Raw genomic sequence first — 21,045 nt, forward strand, 5'->3', positions numbered from 1 at the left:
CACTGTTGTTTGACTCCTCCCAGGGACCCACAGTGACCTTCTGCTTGGTGGGGTGTACAAGGTCTTTGGGAATGAGTGTCCACTGCACCCCAAGAGTGGATGAAGGTGGATGTGCCTCAATGGTTTCTGTGGCAGCCTGCTGGCTTCTCTCAGCTCAGGAAATTTCAGTGAAGCGCAGAATGGTGTAATGGTGTAAATGGGAGGCCTGGTTTGACTAAGAAACCTACCTCAGGCTTTGGAATCCCCAAGGAGAACTTGAATGAAATCCCTCCAAATTGGAAGCCTGGGATTAAAATGGATCTTCAGGCTCAATCTAGTTCAAATACACATTCCCAAAGTCATCTTGAGATCTCCAAAGCCTTCTGAGGAAACACGCTAATGCCCCACTATGCCAACTGCTACAATGACAATGATGATAAAATTGGGTACCGCTTTGGATCAGGCTTCTGGGCCAATGAGCTGTAAGTCACACAACAGGAAATTTGGTGAAGGCTGCTGCAGTTTTGCCCAGAGCACAGCATGGGTGAGGTGTGTTTGGAAAGACCAGATAAGAATCTGGCAAAGCGTGATTGTGTGGAGGTGGAGGTAATGTTATAGAGGCGTATACAAATTGTGATTTGAGAACGGGGTGACAGAGGATGAGATGGTTGGATGGCATCACTGACTCAATGAAATGAGTTTGAGCAAACTCTGGGAAATAGTGGAAGACAGAGGAACCTGGCGTGCTGCACTCCATGGGGTTGCAAAGAGTCAGACACAATTGAGCGACTGAACAACAACAGATCATGGAGACAGATGTTACAAGCCATGACTGGCCTCATCACATCCATGCTAAGGGACGGTGCTAACTTCACACTGAAGGGATGGCCTGGATGTTTCTGTCCTATACTTCTCAACATCAGACCTGAGAAGTAAGAAGGCTCCTTACCTGAGTGCAACAGAGGGCTGTTGTTTTCCCTAGTCCTTCCTCCGAGTGGAGTAAGGACTTCCACACAGCACTTGGGTTTTTATTCACTTACTTGTGGGACCAGTTAACTTTCAGATCATCCACGTAGTAAGTAACAAAAGAGTATAGCCGGATGCCCTCAGCTGTGCTCTGGATCTTCAGATCTGTCGCAGACAAAGCTGCAAGAAGAAAACACGTATTTCACACACCTGTAAGTCCATCCCAGACTTCCCAGGTGGCTCAGTGGTAAAGAATTCTCCTGCCAATGCAGGAGACACAGGTTTGATCCCTGGGTCAAGGAGATCCCCTGGAGAAGGAAATAGCAACCCACTCCAGTATTCTTGCCTGGAGAAGTCCTTGGACAGAGGAGCCTGACGGGCTACAGTCCATGGTGTCACAAAGAATCAGACACGACTGAACAAAACCAAGCCCACCCCCAGAGAATAAGAAAGTATTGCCTTGTGAGAACTTACCTATTGTTTTACATACTTCAGTCATTAGCTCTTTAAAGGCTGTGGAAAGAGATTCATAAAGTTTTAGCATAAAAATGCTCAATGTCAAGTTCAATCTCACACAATTAGTCACATACACTTTCAAAAGCATCCTGTCACAAGATGGACTTATTGACCAATTGGTAATATATGCTCTTTGGTCAAAGAACTCAATTGTTTATCAAGTTTTAAAAGATCTCTGCTCTGATTTTGATGTTTTTATTCCCTCGAATTCTTTGTAAACTGTCACCATATTTACATTCTAGAGAAAAAGCCACAGTGAGATTTCCAGGAATGTTTTTTGCTTTAGAATTCCCTTCTTCCTAAGTACCAGGAAGGCTTCATTTACATTAGAGGAAGTCTTCTTATCTGTGGCATCAACCCACGGTGAATTAACTATCTAAATTCCCTGATATTTCTCAGCCTAATTAATGCTTTTTGCCAATAAACAAAAAGCACATTGAGTCCTGCCTCCACCAAGAGTAGGAAGGTAAAATTGAAGTCAGACCTCTGCTGTTCGTCAGCAATGTTGTTAAAGATCTTGCTAGGGAACAAAATTGGAAATGTGGGCATCCCATATAGGTTTTCTTTATCATGATATCATTGTCATCAGAGGTCTTGGGAAAATGGAAATTGTTTTCTTGCTCTGCTACTAACTGAGAGGCTTCATGTTCCATGTATAACCTTTCTTGCCACCTTTTAACTAGTGGACTATTTTGAGACATGCTATTCATGGTAGCATTTGATTCTGGAACATTCTTCATAGGTTTGAAACAAAAATGATAAAATATTTGAAACAGACATATTTGAAACAGATATTGAAAACAGACCTCTAGTGGACTGTCGACTATACATTCTCTGAGGATCAAAACTACATTTCTGACTTTCAAGGAAGACTAAAAGTGAAGTTTTTGTTTTTTAATAAAATTTGCTCTGCTGTAATGGCAATTAAAACAAAACCTATGGACAAAAGATGAGCATGGCTTGAATCACCCAGTTCAGTCTCACTTAGAATTCTGGTCATTTGTGTATGGAACACACAGAATGGACCCCGGCGGACTGACCTTCATCCAGAAGCTTCAATCTGCTTTTATCTTTTCCTCTGTCGTCTTTCAGGACAACTTCATAAATCCCAGCGTCTTTCTTGGAAAACTAAGGGGAGAAGAGATACACCACACTGCAGCTTATTGTAGCCTCAGGATATGGCATTTGCATTTTTCAGGACCCATGATTTATAGAACTGCCATCGAAACACACTGAACAAGCAGCCAGGCGTGTGAGCAATGACCAGTTCGCAGAGGGACTATCCATCAAAACTGGGCTAGCCAGCAGCCCGGAGTTTTCACCCTCTAAGGTGACAATTGACTTGAGGCTTAAAGTCCTCATCCCTTGCTCTGCCTTCATTTTAAAAACTAATGAGCACATGTATTTGAAAGGCAGCTTCTTTTAGGCAAAAAGTAGATAAAAATCTATATTGAAATAAATACTATGTCTGATTGTCTCTGTATCTTCAGGGAACCAGTTGAAGCTGAAGAGCAAAGAACAGAACGCTTAACTGCCCTGCCACTCACCCATCTATGAGAAAAACTAGCTCAGACAGGCAAGAGTTGTGGCGTCCTGCCAACACTGTTTGGATGTCTGACAAACCCTCACTTATCACAAAGTGAGAGGAGCTTTGTGTCTTTACCGCTTACTTTTTGGGTGATGTCAGGGCAAGGATCTAGGCCCCGGGGCAAAGGAACACATAATCTAGTCTCTGTATTTTGGAAGAACGTGGGGTACAGAAGTAATATGCTGCATTTTATATTTATAGTCACCTACCTCTGTTATAAGGAGGGTACATATGCCGTCCTTAAAGTCATGCTTTTCATCCACCGAAATCTCCCTATCATCTTTGTACCATATAATACTAGTCTCTTTCTTAATATTCGCCACCTAGGAGAAAAAGAGTAGTTACGCTTCTCAAGATAAAGGAATGCTATTCTTATGAAATTAAATAATTCTTAATGTAGCATTGGATATAAGAAAAAGTAGAGATTTCAAGAGAAATCAACTGAGAGTTGTTTTAACTGTTAGAGTTTAGAATAAAATGGATACAAAAGAATAAACCTAAATCAATAGTATCTTTATTTCCAGCAGAAAAAAAAAATAGACTTTAAAATCATCTCGTGGACAAGAAAGCATAGAAACATACAAACTAACATACAGACTTAAGTAAAATATAAAAATTTGAAATCCAAAGGAAGACAAATCCCATTAGATTAAAATAATAGTCTGTGTCACAAAAACAAATGACTTTATCAAAGTATCAGAATGTGGAAGCCCCAATCTATAGCTAACTACTTTTGTAAGATAAATGAAGCTTTGCAAATAAATGCGAAGAGGAAATATGGTTAAGAAATCTTTTAAATTAGATATTCTCCAATTTTATTGAGATATAATTCATATAATATGGCATATGTCTACTGTATACAACATAATGATTTGATAGATGCATTTTTGCAAAATGATTACTGCAGTAAGTTTAGTTAGATCCATCAAGTATGGCTTAATAAATTAGTCACTTAGCAATTTTTAGGAAATTCATTTAAATCCTATATCCATACATCATCTCACAAATTTCAGATGGGCTAAACGACTTCATATGCTTAAAGGGATCTTAAGCTTTATCTATAATGTTAGAACCTTCTATGACAGAGAGTAGATTCATGTATTTCTTGTATAATTAAGATTGTATGAAAAGGTAAAGACTTCATACAAATCAAGAAAACAATTTCAGGGACTTCCGTGGTGGTCCAATGATTAAGAACCAATGATTAAGTGTTCCAATGCAGGGGATGCAGGTTTGATCCCTGGTTCGGGAACTAAGATCCCACGTGATGCAAAGTGCGGGGCAGCAGATGTTGGGGGAGGGTTAGTGAAGGATGAGCAGGCAGTGCACAAGGCTTTTGGGGGGCAGTGAAAATACTCCGTATGATACACTAATGATGGATACAGATTTTTATACGTTTGTGCACACTCACAGAGTGAACCAGAATGTAAACTATGGACTTTGGGTGATGATGTGTCCATGTGGGTCCATCAGTTGTAACACTTGTACCATTTTGGTGAGCATGTTGATAATGAAGAAGGCTATGCACATATAGGGACAGGAGTAAGTGGGAAATCTGTGTACCTTTCCCCTCAATTTTGCCCTGAACCTAAAACTGCTTTTTTAAAAAAAAAAAGTCTTAATAAAAAAAAGTCTGTTTTTATTAACTAGGGCATGTGTAATGAATTAAAACAATCATCTTGACTTTCATATTTTTATATTGTTTTATTTTAAATATTTCTTACCAAGCAATGATTACAGTAGCATTCAACAGTAAGGGCATGTCACTTATCATTTTGGTGCAAATGATAAGAGATAAGAGGAGATAAGAATAGAGGAGATAAGAAATTGATCTTCCTTTTCTTCTCACATTCTATTTTTTTATTCTCTTTGTACCAAATTATTAAAAATTTATCTACTTCTTACCTTGCATTTTAATAGTACATTACATTCACCAGTCACTTCCCAGCTCAAATACTCAGCGAAATGTGGACCTATAAAATTTTAATGACATCAGTAAGCAGCAATGTTAATCATGAATGCAAAAATCCAAACTCATTCTTAAATTCTAAGTTGACTTATGTTTAAAGTGAAATTTTTGAAATTAAAAATTTAGTTTTTAAATATTTTTAAATGTGTAATAAAATGTGTAATATTTTAATCATTTGTAGTGATAAATATTTTCAATTATTTTTATTTATCAGGGCATTATTAACAAAGCAATAATATTCATTTTAGTTTGTTATGGAAATAACCTTAGAATACTTTGTTCAAGAAATTGAAGCTTTCTCTTTATTCACTGCCTACTTTTACCTTGTTTCCTGATCCATTCTTGACGCTGGAATTCAGCTTCTTTCTGGAGCTTTTTATAAACTGAAAATCGAAAAACAAATATGAAATAAAGTTGGGCAGTATAAATGTACATGCCAGTCACTGTGCTAAGTTATTTACTTTCATTATTATAACACTCACGTCAGACCACCCTATTTGTTTTCATTATTCATAGATGAAGAAAAAGGCATAGGAAGGCTAAGAAACTTGTTCAAGGTCATGAAGTCAGGAAACAGTGAAATAGCTTTGGCTATTGCAAATGTACAGACCTGGCCAGCATTTCCATTGCTTTATTAAATACTACATTTTAAATCTTGGTGATTTCCACACTGGCTAATAAGAGCTGCCATACAACTGAGTTGTAATGGATGATTAACTGATTTGACATGCTCTGCTCATGAATATTTTTCTTCTTCATTTAAATAATTTAAAGCAGGTACACATTACAAGAGAGTTTCATAGTTTCTGAGACATAATATAGTCTGGGTTGTATTGTAGTATCCCTCACTGGAGAATTTTAGTAATAACTACTTGTTTATATATGAGATAATTTAAGTGCAGTCTTGCCTGTGGGCCAGTGATAACTTTGGTGTCCTTTTAAATGAACTTTCATTTCTAGGAAATAAAGTACTATGGAAAGTATTAGCTGTAAATTGCACTTTGAACACTGGAATCCAATCAAGAAATAATTCCTGCTTCTCCCACATGACTACTTTCCTGTGGTGGGGTATTTACATTGAAGGAAGTAGCAAAGGTTTTCAGATAATATTTCATAGAACTCTCACCATCTCCAATGAGAACAAGGGTAGAATGGCCAGTTGCTCTTCCATCTTGAACCTGGAAGGTATATGTGCCTTCATCCTCATCCTGTAGTTTTTCCATAAACATTTCAATTATACCAGTGTTTCGGTCAATATGCATCTTATATTTCTTCAGTGTGAAAAGGAAAAGAGAGGAAATATGTGAGATAGGATGATAATAAGCCATGTAAAATAAACACACAAACTCCAAATTATCATAATCTAATAAAATTCCTTGTTAAGACTTTTTTAATGAGCAAAGTTTCAAAAAACTGTATCCAGAAAAATAAAAATATGTGGAATCACTGACCTTGACCAGAATTGATTATTAAAAGTCTGACATTTACTTTTTTAAATACTAAAGTTTCATTATCCCAAATCACAAAATGTTATAAAAAAATTGTTTTTAGATTCCCATTTTACTTCGGTAATATGATATAATCAATCTATATTTCCTTTCACATTTCCCACTTGTGAAATGATTTAAACCCCCCACCCCACGTTCAGTGGTTTTTATTACAACTTATCTGCATTCTAATAGGGCTTTCCCAGCCCTATTAGACATCTTATAACAATATGTTTAAAAATCTAAAAAGTATAAAACCCACCGGCCCTTCAAAAATCTCCTTGTCATTAAATATGTAGTTGACTTTGGCATTGGCAGACAGCTTCTCAGCCTGCATCCAGAACCGGACCTGGCCTTTCTCCAAAATTTCCACTGCCAATTCTGATTTAACTGGGACCGCTGTGAAAAAATAAAATAAGAGTAGTAATTATACTGATGACCAATTGTATTGTATAGATTTTTTCAACAAGTGGAAAACAATAGAAGCAGAGGTAGTGAGAGCATTGTAGGAAAACTTGCTATGGAGGGACAGTAAAACTGGGTTCTCATCCTGACTATCATAGATGTTGTAACTAAAAATGAGGGAGATGACCTTACCTCCCAGGGTCGTTCAGCTAACCTTTGTGACTTTCTATGGTTAGCTTTCATTACGATTCAGTTCAATTCAGTTCAGTTGCTCAGTCGGGTCCAACTCTTTGCAACCCCATGGACTGCAGCACACCAGGCCTCCCTGTCTATCACCAACTCCCAGAGTTTACTCAAACTCTTGTCTATTGAGTTGGTGATGCCATCCAACCATCTCATCCTCTGTTGTCCCCTTCTCCTCCTGCCTTCAATCTTTCCCAGCATCAGGGTCTTTTCCAATGAGTCAATTCTTCACATGAGGTGGCCAAAGTATTGAAGTTTCAGCTTCAGCATCAGTCCTTCCAATGAACATTCAGGACTGATTTCCTTTAGGATTGAGTGGTTTGATCCCCTTGCTGTCCAAGGGACTCTCAAGAGTCTTCTCCAACACTACAGTTCAAAAGCATCAATTCTTTGGCACTCAGCTTTCTTTATAGTCCAACTCACACACCCATACATGACTACTGGTAAAACCATAGCTTTGACTAGACAGATCTTTGTTGGCAAAGTAATATCTCTGCTTTTTAATATGCTGTCTAGGTTGGTCATAACTTTTCTTTCAAGGAGCAACTGTCTTTTAATTTCATGGCTGTAGTCACCATCTGCAGTGATTTTGGAGACCCAGAAAAAAAAAGTCTGTCACTGTTTCCACTGTTTCCCCATCTATTTGCCATGAAGTGATGGGACAAGATGCCATGATTTTAGTTTTCTGAATGTTGAGTTTTAAGCCAACTTTTTCCCTCTCCTATTTCACTTTCATCAAGAGGCTCTTTAGTTCTTCTTTGATTTCTGCCATAAGAGTGGTGTCATCTGCATATCTGAGGTTATTGATATTTCTCCCGGCAATCTTGATTCCAGCTTGTGCTTCATCCAGCCCAGCGTTTCTCATGATATTTTCTGCATATAAGTTAAATAAGCAGGATGATAATATATAGCCTTGACGTACTCCTTTCCTGATTTGGAACCATTCTGTTGTTCCATGTCCAGTTCTAATTGTTGCTTCCTGACCTGCATACAGATTTCTCAAGAGGCAGGTCAGGTGGTCTGGTATTCCCATCTCTTTCAGAATTTTCCCCAGTTTGTTGTGATTTTCACAGTCAAAGGCTTTGGCATAGTCAATAAAGCAGAAATAGATGTTTTTCTGGAACTCTCTTGCTTTTTCAATGATCCAACGGATGTTGGCAATTTGATCTCTGGTTCCTCTGCCTTTTCTAAATCCAGCTTGAACATCTGGAAGTTCACAGTTCATGTATTGCTAAAGCCTGGCTTGGAGAATTTTAAGCATTACTTTACTAGTGTGTGAGATGAATGCAATTGTGTGGTAGTTTGAGCATTCTTTGGCATTGCCTTTCTTTGGGATTGGAATGAAAACTGACCTTTTCCAGTCCTGTGGCCACTGCTGAGTTTTCCAAATTTGCTGGCATATTGAGTGCAGCACTTTCACAGCAACATCTTTCAGGATTTGAAATAGCTCAACTGGAATTCCATCACCTCCACTAATAGTGATGCTTCCTAAGACCCACTTGACTTTGCATTCCAGGATGTCTGGCTTTAGGTGAGTGATCATACCATTGTGATTATCTGGGATGGTTAGGATTATTTAGGGATAATAACAGTGTGATGAAGAGTCCAGACCTGTTCCCTGTAGGGCAAGGTCAGCTGCTAATGAATTGTGATGGGAGATAGTTCATTTCCCATCTCTGGGCCTCACCTGACTCCTCTGTAAATGGATGGAATTGAACCAAATGTCCTCATTGGCCAAGATATTTTCCTGCTACAACATGCAATGATTTAATTACAGTATATAATTATAATTATATATACTTTCCTCAAAATATTTGGCCGTTCATCCGTTTCTTGCTTCTACTTGGGCTTAGTGTCTCGCAGACTAAGTCAAGGAGAACCAAGAAAAAGTCGTTCCCAGTAATTTTTGGAGGTCTTGTGAGACTTAAACAAGACCAATAAAAAAAAAAAAAAAAATATTTGGAAAAGAGTTAAATATTATTTTTTCAACAAAGTAACTCAATTTGGAGGTTCTTTAAGCTGTTTAAGAAATGAATCTTAAGAATTTATTTTGCTGCATATGTAAGATGAACTAGCTTATCATTTAAAGTCTATCCATCCCAGTGGTATACCAGTTCGTTTAAGTTCTTAGATTAAGCAAAATTTTTCAGATGCAAATAAGCAAGTCATGATCAAGAAGCTATATTAAAATACAGTATACTTTACTTCACATTGAAAGTAAGGAACTATAAAATCGTTTATTTCACATAGAAAGTAAAGAACTATAAAATATTTCTGATTTACACCTGTATATCTTAAGCCATTTGAACATGAGTGAAATTTTTAAAAAGTTGGCTGACATCTCCCAAAATCAGCTTCTGAATTTCCTGTAACTTGAAAATGTTCTCGACAAAGACTTCTCCAGCCAAAAGATCTACATCAGAGGTGATTCCTGGACATGCTTTGTGGAAAAGGATGGTTGTTTCTCAAAGTTTTGTAGTCCTTCACTTTTATTAGGGAAAACCATCCTTTGCTTTCTCTCAACTATTCTTAAACATATCTCAAAATTTAAAGATATGTTTAAATTATGCTACATTTTAAATTATAAGTAATTATAAGTTTGATATAAACTTGTACCAGATGTACATTAATATTTCTTTATATTTATAGCAAAAGTATCCTTTTCTTTTCTATTTTATGTTTTAGTTGATTAACAATGCTGTGATAATTTCAAGTGTATAGTAAAGTGATTCAGTTATACATATACATGAATCTATTCTTTTAAAAATACTTCTCTCATTTAGGTTGCTACATAACATTGAGAAGAGTTCCCTGTGCTATACAGTAGGACCTGTTGGTTATTCATTTTAAATATAGCAGTGTGTAAACATCAATCCCAAGTTAACTATCCCTCCACCCTCTCCCCCAACCATGTTTGTTCTCTAAGTCTGTGAGTCTGTTTCTATTTTGTAAACAAGTTTATTGCATCATTTCTCTAAAACTACCCTTCTTAAGCTTCAAGGATGCCTTTCCTTTGCACTATTCCATATTCATGTGAACGTCAGTTATAGAGTCATTCCATGCAGAGGTGAAAGGAGGCTCAGACATCATCTTCTGTGGGTTTCCCCTGTGGCCAGAGATGGGCTCTGATGTCACACCTCGATTGAGCACAGTCACCTGCTCCTGAAACCCTGTGGTCCTCACCTGCTGACATGGATATTACCTGCCTCATAGGTCACCAAGGGTGACTGTGGTAGCAGAACGCAGTGAGCCACCGTAAATAACCACTGTGCTCAAGAAAGGCGACTTCTCTTTATTCCCTGATTTTACTGATGACAAAACCCAGGAAATGGCAGAGCTGAGATCAGGGCCATTCCCTCTACTTAGTGATCTCTCGGTCCCGGCCATCCACTCTGAAGAACACTAGTGGTTTTCCAGTAAGAACAGATCAAGAACAGACCCCAGGATGGTGAGAGCAGGGGCTAAGCCTTCTCCCTACAGGATGCTCCTGCTTGCTACAAGTAAGTCTCAAGGGGAGTAGAGAGGAGAGTCTCTTCCAGAGAAGTGTGATCTCATTCCAGGGAATCTCATACACGAGTGATGCAGTTATGAAGAAGCCCAGTGTGTGGGGGTTGGTGGCAGGGACACACTCTCCTGGAAGCCTCCAGAGCCCTTAATGCTCACTGCCCTGAGTAATACGGACATCCTCTGGGGAGCACAGGCCGCCAAGGTTCACCAGGCAGGTGCACACACAGAAACAGTCCATGTCCTGGTTAGTGTCAGACCACCCAGGTGTCTTCACCCCGGGTACCAGCTGTGTCCTTTTGGTCTAGTTACTCAACCTCTCTGAGCCTCACTTTCTTCATCTCTAAAATTAGATCACCACGGTACTTACTGACCCTTTTAAGGTCACTGGGGAGTTTAAATAACACATTCCATTTAAGCACCCTATAAACAGCATATAATAGGTACTCTATAAGGGTGGCTATTAATATTTTGGTGACTCTTCCTCCAGTTGTTTAAACAACACCCTATAACCACCAATTATAAAATATATTTTCACCTAAGAGGACATACCAAATAGATACAATTTGTGTATATGTGCTTGTGCATATCTGCATACATGGAGTATATGTATAAATGTGCATATACAAGTGGGACAATAACCAGTGCCTACAAATAAAAAATATATTATGTGGAATGGTTTTGTTTTTTACGTGAAAGTGGATTTATTTAGAAAGACACATATTCCACAGACAGAATGCAGTTCATCTCAAAAGGCAAGAGGCCTGCAGGACATTGCGGACTCTGAAATATGTCTTCCCTCCCCCACATATCATGAATATATATATATGTATAGTTTTGATATATATATACATACACAGATATATATTCAATAAACCGACTTTCTACACTGCAATTTAGTATCACAACTGGCAAGACAGGCTAGGTTGTTTTCTATTTTTAGCTTTATATATATATATTTTTTTTTTTTTTTCTTCTGCTCAGCCCTAAATTTCCTTAGGCTCTTTTCTCTGGCAGTTAATTTGCTCCAGCAAAATATCTGTTATTTGTAGGCTTAAGGCATATGTTTAGTGGTTTTCAAAATATTTTTGAAAACAGCTTAAAATAGGAGAATTTACTGTGCCCTGGAATAAAGGAACACCACACTCTTTATTACAATCTGTAAGGAATGAGACCATTTAAAACCTTACAAAATCTCAAGAAGATGACTTAATTATTCATCAACATATACTAAGAAGAAGTGCCTATAAATTGAGAAATTGGATATGCTGCTTTGACCCTGTCATCAGATCTCTGAAGACATTCACGTAGTGACCTGCCTGATCCAACAGCAATGAAAGGAACTGAAGCTATGATATTTAAACGCTGCTTCAAGGGGCTCACAGAAGCTCCCTCTGGTTGGGAGAGTTATGCTTTCACGTCAGAGTTTTTAATGCCTCCTTGGGTTTTCTCTGAGCTGACCCAAAACACCACACTTGGTCTCTAATAGAAGGGTCCCTGAGTTTGCTGCTCCTCTCTCTCCTACAGCCAGCAACCAGTGTTGATGCTCATGCAGAATAAAATATCTCAGCCTAAATGACAGGGACAGCACGCAGTTATTACCTGCAAGGCCATATGATCACTGGACTGTGGGGAGTCTGGGTGCCTCCAGTTCTATGGTAACACCCTAACTTCTCTCCTCTCCATCCTTTAAGCTAAATGTAAACATCGTTAGGAGCAGCTGTTGCCTAGACACTTGGTCAATGTTTACTGTCTGACTAACTAGATTAGTGGGTGCTGCTCTTTCTGCTCTGCATGATAGACAGTGGGAGCGTTCACAGGCTCCGGCTGTGCTGGGCACCGTGACACTCTCTTCCATTCCCCTGCATCACAGCGCAGGGAACAGAAAGAGAGGACATCTGTACGGTCGGCAGACAACCCTTCTGCAAGTGGGTTTGTCTAGATCACTGCTCTGTTTCAATAAGTATTTATATTTTCCCTGAAGAGTTCAAGGATCAATGCCCTGTTGATTGGCTCTGACAGCGCCTCTATATGATGGGGGCTGTTAATCATTATAACAGCCATTCCTAGAAAAGAAACTAAGACCTTGGGGGAGTGGGGTGAGTTGTTCAGGTTCACAGAGCACAGAACAAAGAGAGCCCAGGCCAACCTCTGCTCTTACAATTTAAAAGAAATAGTTTTTAAGACACCATTCACGGTATTACTTTTCCAGTTTTATGGTGAATAAGATTACAGAAGAGAAGTGGTTCTCCCCTGGAATTCAGAAAGCCTGCATCCAGCACCCACACCCCAAAGGCATCCCACTGTGCTCTGCTGAATTAAGCTGGTTTTGCGAACATTCCAGCTGAGGCCAGTAGTCACCAGCACCCAGCCGCACCATGAAGCACGACATGTATTTTTTTGGAATGTGAAGAGGTCAGGCAACTGGTTTTAGAGCTTTGATTTTTAATCACAGCTCTGCTGAGAATCTCAGGAAAGCTGAAGGCCCTCTCCCTAGAAATATGCACACATACAACATACAAAGTTTTGCCTATAGTTTGGGGTCAGGGTATGGTTTCCTGGGTTCCTGAAACTCTTGTATTAGTGAAAAAGTTATATCTTAGGGATTAAGGATGGAAAACAAAATTTCTGAATTAAAAGAATGAGTGATGCTATCACTCTGTTTTTTCAGAGTGTAGCTTTTTGGACGCTTCGCTACTTTGGCCAGTGGGTACCAATGTTAACAGATCCAATCAGGTCAGTGGAACTTTCCAAGTATCGTTTCAGACTTCTTTCTCTTCTCTTAGGTGTCAACTGTGGAAATTAATTTTTTATGTAGAGGGTGCTTCATTGAAGGGTTTGATGATAGTTCAGAGAGACTCTTACTCTGATCAAGGCATCTTTACCTTATTTTTCAGGAATTTAAAGTGTAAGGTACTGTCTTTGTTATTGTTGTTTAGTCGCTAAGTCATGTCCGACTCTCTTGCAACCCCATGGACTGTAGCCCACCAGGCTCCTCTGTCCAAAGGATTCCCCAGGCAAGAATACTGGAGGGGGTTGCTATTTCCTTCTCCCGGGGATCTTTGCTACCCAGGGATCATACCCAGGTCTCCTGCATTGGCAGGCGGGTCCTTTACCACTGAGCCATCAGGGACACCCCATAGGGTACTGTCTTTAGATTGTCTTTATTTAGAGGTATGGTCCTTCTATTAAATGCTAACATTAAATTGCTTAGAAAGAGCTGTTTGCCTAAAAGATATACAAATTACTGTGTCTAGAAGATATATATATGTGTGTGTATAGATATATAATATTCCAAAATATGTAGCAAAAGATGAAGAATGTAACTACTCAGCTGTTACACCTATGTAACCTCATGGTGCTCTAGGTAGCAGAGCATGGGACATGTCTCCTGTCACTGTTCTTTGTATTTCTGGAGAACAAAGGGAAAACTAAAAGCAGCCCCTTTGGAAAGCACATCTGCAGCTACCAATGTATGTTCCATTATACGTTCTCAAGAGCGTCCTCTCTTGATCCTGTCAGAATTGTCTAGTGCCATGGCTGAACTCTGTGAGTGTATTGTGGACACTTACTTGGGAACTTGTGTTCTTGGCTGAGAGCAAGCAAACGTTTCAATTCTGTAGGGAGAAAATGAGAACAATTACAGCTTGAACTGCTAAAACAGAAGTCACTTAATCCTGGAGAACCAGTGAGAAGTCAAAGCAGGAGTCGACCCATGAATGAACGGATTTTGACCTACCTTCCTCATCTATCAAGTAGCTCGATGCTATTCCATCAGTGTCTGTGACATCGCAGGAGTAAATGCCCAAGTCTTCTGTCCCGAGGTCTTTGAAGGTCATTTTCGTCCTTTAGAACAGAATGTTTTATAAGAAGTGAGGTTGTGTAGGGTCTGGGGGCTGTGCCCTGACCTGTCTCCAGCCATCTGCACATGTTGCTCCCATCACATGGAGCATGTGTTCCATCTGCCTTGCTGACCTAACGCTCACCCACTCTTGCTGCTTCTGGGAAGGCTTTCCTGACCTCCCATGGGGTGATGGTGATGGGACGAGGAGATGGTACCGATCTCCCATCCCCAAGCTACGATGCATATCAATGCATATCCCAAGTAAAGAGATTTTCAGCTGGTCAACCCTCGCTGGGCAGCCTGAAAATCCTTTTCTTCACAGGGAAGAACCACCCAATGCCCCTGTTATGTCACTCCTTGCACTTCCCATTTTGGAGGTTATTACATGGCATCGGTATTGCATACTTCATTGACTACATGCCTCCACTTTGTGTCTTTAGGGACGAGATCTGTTTTGTTCACTGTTGTGACTTCCAGCATCCATACCTTATCTGGCACATACTATGTGCTTAATAAATACTTGTGGAATGAATGTATGGGTCAATGGTCTAGTTCACTTTGTTTTCTAACTTTTGTGAGTCACATAGCTAGTCAGTGTCTAAGGTCATCCAAACATTTATATGTTTGTCAAGTTAGTCAAGGAAGAAATAGTTACAGTTTGATTGTCTTTCCTTTGACCAAAATTATGTTTTACTTTAAGGATCTTACAACACAGTGACAGCAGAATGTCTTTTAATTATATAGAGTATTTTCTTGCTCTTCTCTCCAACAAAATTACTACTACTTTCTTTTAATTTGGGATATATTGGATTTTTTTGTAATAGAAATAATACTTAGGAATATTGTGCTTTACCAAATGTCATCTAATCTGGTTGGCACTATAAAGATACAAAGCTTGATAAGTAAGACGAAATAAAAAAACTCAGAATCTTGAGGTTGAAGGAAGTAACAGATCATAAAATTAATTTCCTTCACTGTCTTCTGTTTTACAGAGAAGGAAATTGGAGGTCCATGAAATTAAAAGCTGTCCCAGGTCACATAGCGGCTCCTGGTAAAGCTGGGCTCCTAGTAAAGCTGTGACTTGAGATCACCTCTCCCATGCTTCTCTCTCCTATAGAGTTTGTTCCAGGGCAGTACTGTGTCTCTCACAAGTGGTGGTGAAAAACCAGAACAGATTATACCTAATCTGTTTAATTTACCAGAATTTGAATCAGCAAGTTCTTCCTTACCCATCTCCCCAAAAGGATCCTCACCATTACTTTAAGATTTCTATCTCGTAGAATAATGAGAATCATCTTTAAAGTTCACTTTAATGTCAATCAAATGTCAATGTCATTTCTTGCACCATAAATGATGCCAACTAAAAATTGTTGCTTGCCATCTGCCTCTACAAGGATGAAGCCACTGGCCACTGCAGTTGCTGACCTTCAACACACCCAAAAGGAGTTCAGGGCAGAGATCAGGAATGAGGCAGTCTGTGCACTGGGAAAAACTGGCAGAACAGGACTTTAGATAGTTGGGTGTTTTTCAGAAGATTTTATGAGCTCAACTTCTTGCCAAGTGAAAGAAAAGATGAGATGGTTGTATGGCATCCCTAACTCTATGGACACGAGTTTGGGCAAACTCCGAGAGATACTGGAGGACAGAGAGCCTGGTGTGCTGCAGTTCGTGGGGTCGCAAAGAGTCAGACATGACTTAGTGACTGAACAATTTCTTGCACCTTCTCATATCTAGAGAAGCACTAAAGTCATTAACATCTGCTCCTCATGACTAGCAGCAAGCTTCTGCCAAAACATGTGCTTGACTGCTCACTTCCCCCTTCACCAAAATCACATCTATTCTGACCTTTCCACCTACTTTGTTGGAGCAGTTACTCAGAGCTATCTGAAAGGCTGTCTCATGGGCTATAGTCCTCATTTTTGCCCCAGATAAAATGTAATTCTCACCTTTTTTTCAGTCAACAATAAGATAACATATGAGAAAGCATTTTAAATCAAATAATGTGAAAAGTACTTTATAAGGATTGTTATTTTTTAAGGTTTATACTGGTTATCACTTTTCACACTACCAGATAAAAATATGTGTGATTTCATTCTCTTAATTGACATGGAGAACAGCTTGCTTCACTCTCCTTTCATGAAAAGGAAACCCATAGTTACGACTGAAACGGTACATACTTGTTGCCTTTGCTTTCAACCTCTAATCTCGGAGAGTCCTCCGTGGGCACATAATCTTTGGACCAGGTGAACTCAGAACTTGGAGCCATCTGATCACACTCAAAGTTCAAGGAAATGATTCCATTGTCATCCACACTTACAACAACTTCTTTGGTTCCTAGAAGATAAAAAACAAGGTGCTGACATTTCCTGGTAGAAGTTAACCAAATAAGAATTCCTCACCTTGAGATCTTTTACTTTAGCCTTAAAGCAGGGCCTTGAGTCTGTGCAAGTGAAAAGTCCCAACTGCTCACTGTGACTGACAATCCTGCTACAATTCAATTTTGTGTTGCAACACATAATTAAATGAATGTATCATGTTTCTTAGGTAGTGGTAACACCAAGGACAGTACTGTTTGGTCAGAGCGGAACAAAAACTGGTTGATATGACCAATGGAACAGTTAGGGGAGCGTGTTGACCATAACAAGAAGGGCAAGGCAGCCCTGGGAAATGCCTAATTAATGACTTTTGCTTCAATAATACCCATATCTAACTAATCTCAAGAAAGGATAGATAAGAGATAAAGAAACCAAAGGGAAACGGAAGGGGAAAAGGTAGAGATAAGGAGAACTGCCTATACTCACATGTTGAAAGTTTGTAAACCATTTAAGAATGAAAAAAAAAAAAATCCATGAAAACAAGTTCTGCTGATTAGATAAGCATAAATTAATCTAAAGATGCTATTCTAGGTTAGAACAATAGATACCTAGAAATGATTGTTATTGAACAATATAGAAATTTAAATGGAAATGAATTTCAAGAAATTCAGATATTTCAAGACTAGTTTTTGGATTTTAAAAGAAAACAAGTTAATATTTTGAGTTCTTTTATATCTGAGGGTTATAATAAATTACATCTGCATGCAATATAGCAATTCAGGGACTTCTTGGGTCGTCCAGTGGTTTTAAGAATCCACCTTCCAAAAAAAAAGAATCCACCTTCCAATGTAGGGGATAGAGGTTCAAAACCTGGTCAAGGAACTAAGATACCACAAGTTGTGAGGCAACTAAGCCTGTGTACCACAACTAGAGAAAGCCTGAGCACACCAAAAAAAAAAGAGTCTCTGGGCAACAATGAAGGCCCAGTGTGGCCAATACGTATATGTGTAGCAATTCAAAGAGCTTGTATAGCATAGAAAACTTTAATATCTATGCCTAACTTCAATTTGAAAGGTAAAATGCTCTTCCTAAATTGCCACTCATTCTACTACCAGTCTAAACTTGGTTTGTTTCCATACATTAAGAAAAATATTTTATATTTAATATCAGAAAGGTACAGCTTTAATTTTTGAAAAGCATAAAAAAGACTTCCAATAAATACTTTCCAAATGATGAAAAGTTTTCTCTTCTCTATTGCATTGTTCAGTAAAACTTGTCAGGAGAAAAACAATTCCAAAACTCCTTCCACCTTAAGGGCAAAACCAGTGCCCAAAGAGTGACTGGTGACATGAAGGTGTTGGTTCCTAAGCCTGGCAGTTAATTTAAATTGTGTCTGTATTGATAGCAGTGTGTGCTTCAATTACAAGCCTCCAAAAAGTGACTTAAAACATGGAAAGTTTATGAAGAAGGAAATGGCAACCCACTCCAGTATTCTTGCCTGGAAAAGTCCATGGACAGAGGAGCCTGGCGGGCTGCAGTCCATGGGGTTACATGACTGCGCATGTGTGCATGAGGGTGGAGGGAGATGGGTTGGTAGCAATAAAGTGGTAGAACTAAAAAAAAAAAACCCATGGAAAGTTTAGAGATAACTAATTCTAGGAGATTTTTTAAAATTACTTTTTAAAAAACAAAGGGTTATTTTCATATTTAGCTACATAGATAAACAGAAATAAGGATCAGTTAAAGATGTGATTGCTCCTTAAGTGAAATGTCCCACATGTATTAATTTTAAGGTCTGTGTCTACTCCATTGGAAGTCCCAGACCATGTTTTATTCCTATTCCTGGTAACACAGGACCAATTCTTACAATTCATTGTTGCATAACAAGTAATGAAAAAGTGCTCTTATCAAAACTTAAGAAAGGACTAACACCTAAGAATTCTGAGGTTTAAATAATACAGTACACAGTTAGCATGACTGAATCACAGAGAATGAAAATGGAAAATTTTCTGAATATCTGTATTGTTTCAAAAAGAAAAGGAGATGTAATAGATGCTGATTGGCCCTTTCTTGTGATTTATATGATATCTATTTTGGAGGCATGACAGATTATTCATATTAATCATTCATTGTTTTACTTGTAATCTCTTTTAAAAGGAAGTGAATCATCCATAGGCCTGCTGTTTATTATGTTGGAGATATGACTTAAGTTTACAGCAGAAAAAAGATATTGCTTAGGTTAAGAATCTTGATTTTTTATTAAAGAGAAAGATGTGACTTTTTGGCAAAGCAGTCATAAAACAGAAGGAATATGAACAATATAATTAGTTGGACTTTCCCCTCAAGTCCATGGATAACCTTTGCACTATAACTCTTGACTCAATCCAGAATTTCACCCAGGACCAAGAAGTAATGCAGACAAGCTTCTCAGAGCCAGTGCTACTGTGACAAAGTCCATGCACTGGCCTTCCTGGATACTCGCTGGAGAATTCCAGACCATCACTTGGAACCTGTACTTTGCTTGAGATGATTCCAACAAGCCTAGCGGGTTGGTTTCTCTCAATAGATTAAATCCGAACAAGAGAAGGAAGTAAAAAACTACCATCAGCAGGAAAACGACAGCAGAAGAGGAAGCAGAAAACTAAAAAGCTGGCACAAAGACATTACTTAGTAGAAGGACAAACAGCTCCTAACCCTGTAAGACATACCATTGTAACACTGGGCAATAAATAAGGTTGATCCTTGTGACTCCAAGTTACACAGAAAAAGGTAAATAAGTATATTGTATCCAAGAAGTATATGAAACATATGTACTGAAATGTGTCATCTATTTTATGAGAATTTTAAACTAAGAGTCTTAATACAAAATTTTACATAGTTGATGGTCTAGTAATAAATTCTTAGGTAAATGAAACAACTGGCTATTTAAAACAATATTTTTTTCAAAAAAATAATAAAAAATAAAAAAATAAAAATAAAACAATATTTTTTTCAGATTTCTGAATGGCCAGATTTGGTCCCAAATCCATGCAACGTGAAGAATAGAAAAACTCTCTTAGTTGCTGTCTCAATTACCTCAGTTATTGAGTATAGAGATGTCTCATTGAACTATTCTGGAAAATTAATTTTTGTAAAGTACTTGGACATCTTTTGTGACAATATGAGATAAAACAAAGATGTTATTTTTTTAAGTCCCAGGCAGTATATGTGTTTCCACTTAGAGTTTTATATCATGTTGTAGTTGGGTTTTAATGAGAGAAATTTAGTAATTTATGCTTTTAGAAAACAATGTGGTTTTTTTTTTAAGTCTTAGACCAAAATTTATTATTTGAAATTAAGTAATTGCCTGGAGAGGCAAAGTAAAAAGTAGGGATTAGATGTAATGTTGATGAGTATCTAAGAGAGTTTTGCTCATTTATTTGTGAAGCTTTTCTTGATTAATCATATCAAATCAGGACATGGTAGGGACTTCCTGGTGGTCCAGTAGATAAGAATCTGCCTTGCAATGCAGGGAAGGAGGGTTTGATCTCTGCTCGGGGAACTAAGATCCTTAGGTGCAGGGCAACTAAGCATGTGTACTGCAACTACTGAGTCTGAGCACCATAACTAGAGGATCTGCACCACAGCAAAGATCTCCTGAGCCACAGCTAAGACTCGACAGGACATGGCAGACAGTATCTGTAGGGGGTAAAAGAGAGGCATGAACATTTCCTCACTTTATGTTCACGTAACTGTGGCTATAATGGGTGCTACTGGTTGATTTATTAAAATAAAGGGGAAGATAAAAAATAAAAATCTCTTCCATACTTCTATTTCAAAAATCAAACGCTCATTAAGATGAGTGTTTGGTGAATTTTCACCTTTCAAAAAGTTGAGCAGGGTTAAATGCTACAAGGGCAGGGGTTTTGTCTTCCATATTTCCTGTACATCTTTACATGTGCCAGGGGCTGGACTCTTAAGGGATTTAAAAGAGAAATGTCAGTTTAGAATTGCAGTGTTTATTTTATCGGAACTAGTCTTAGTAAAGCTTAAGCATAACACCAATATTTTGATAAACAGACAAGAGGAAATAAAAACACCAACAAAGAAAATATTCTAGTCATAGTGGTTTTCTTACTTATGCTTAGAATTCAAAGCTAGATCTCCTCCCTGACAAACAATCATGCTGTCAACTGGCTGAAAGTATTGTTCTGAATGTGATCATCATCTCAAACTTTTGAAAAGTCAGA

At 38.4% G+C, this 21,045-nt stretch overlaps 1 protein-coding gene across 2 annotated transcripts in view; it reads right to left on the bottom strand.

The window, feature by feature from the left end:
* The window catches only part of MYOM1 (myomesin 1), a 118,468-nt gene that overhangs the window by 11,455 nt on the left and 85,968 nt on the right, over positions 1-21,045 (bottom strand). For both annotated transcript variants that reach the window (XM_043444027.1, XM_043444026.1), the window contains 11 exons: positions 16,679-16,835; positions 14,397-14,503; positions 14,230-14,274; positions 6,768-6,904; positions 6,145-6,289; positions 5,342-5,401; positions 4,955-5,022; positions 3,259-3,372; positions 2,502-2,589; positions 1,420-1,458; positions 1,020-1,125 (listed from right to left, as the gene is read on the bottom strand). In XM_043444027.1, the coding sequence (XP_043299962.1) occupies positions 1,020-1,125; positions 1,420-1,458; positions 2,502-2,589; positions 3,259-3,372; positions 4,955-5,022; positions 5,342-5,401; positions 6,145-6,289; positions 6,768-6,904; positions 14,230-14,274; positions 14,397-14,503; positions 16,679-16,835 (1,066 nt within the window). The remainder of the gene's footprint in view (positions 1-1,019; positions 1,126-1,419; positions 1,459-2,501; positions 2,590-3,258; positions 3,373-4,954; positions 5,023-5,341; positions 5,402-6,144; positions 6,290-6,767; positions 6,905-14,229; positions 14,275-14,396; positions 14,504-16,678; positions 16,836-21,045) is intronic.

This window comes from Cervus canadensis, chromosome 23 (assembly GCF_019320065.1).
Source record: "Cervus canadensis isolate Bull #8, Minnesota chromosome 23, ASM1932006v1, whole genome shotgun sequence".
Classification (NCBI taxonomy): domain Eukaryota; kingdom Metazoa; phylum Chordata; class Mammalia; order Artiodactyla; family Cervidae; genus Cervus; species Cervus canadensis.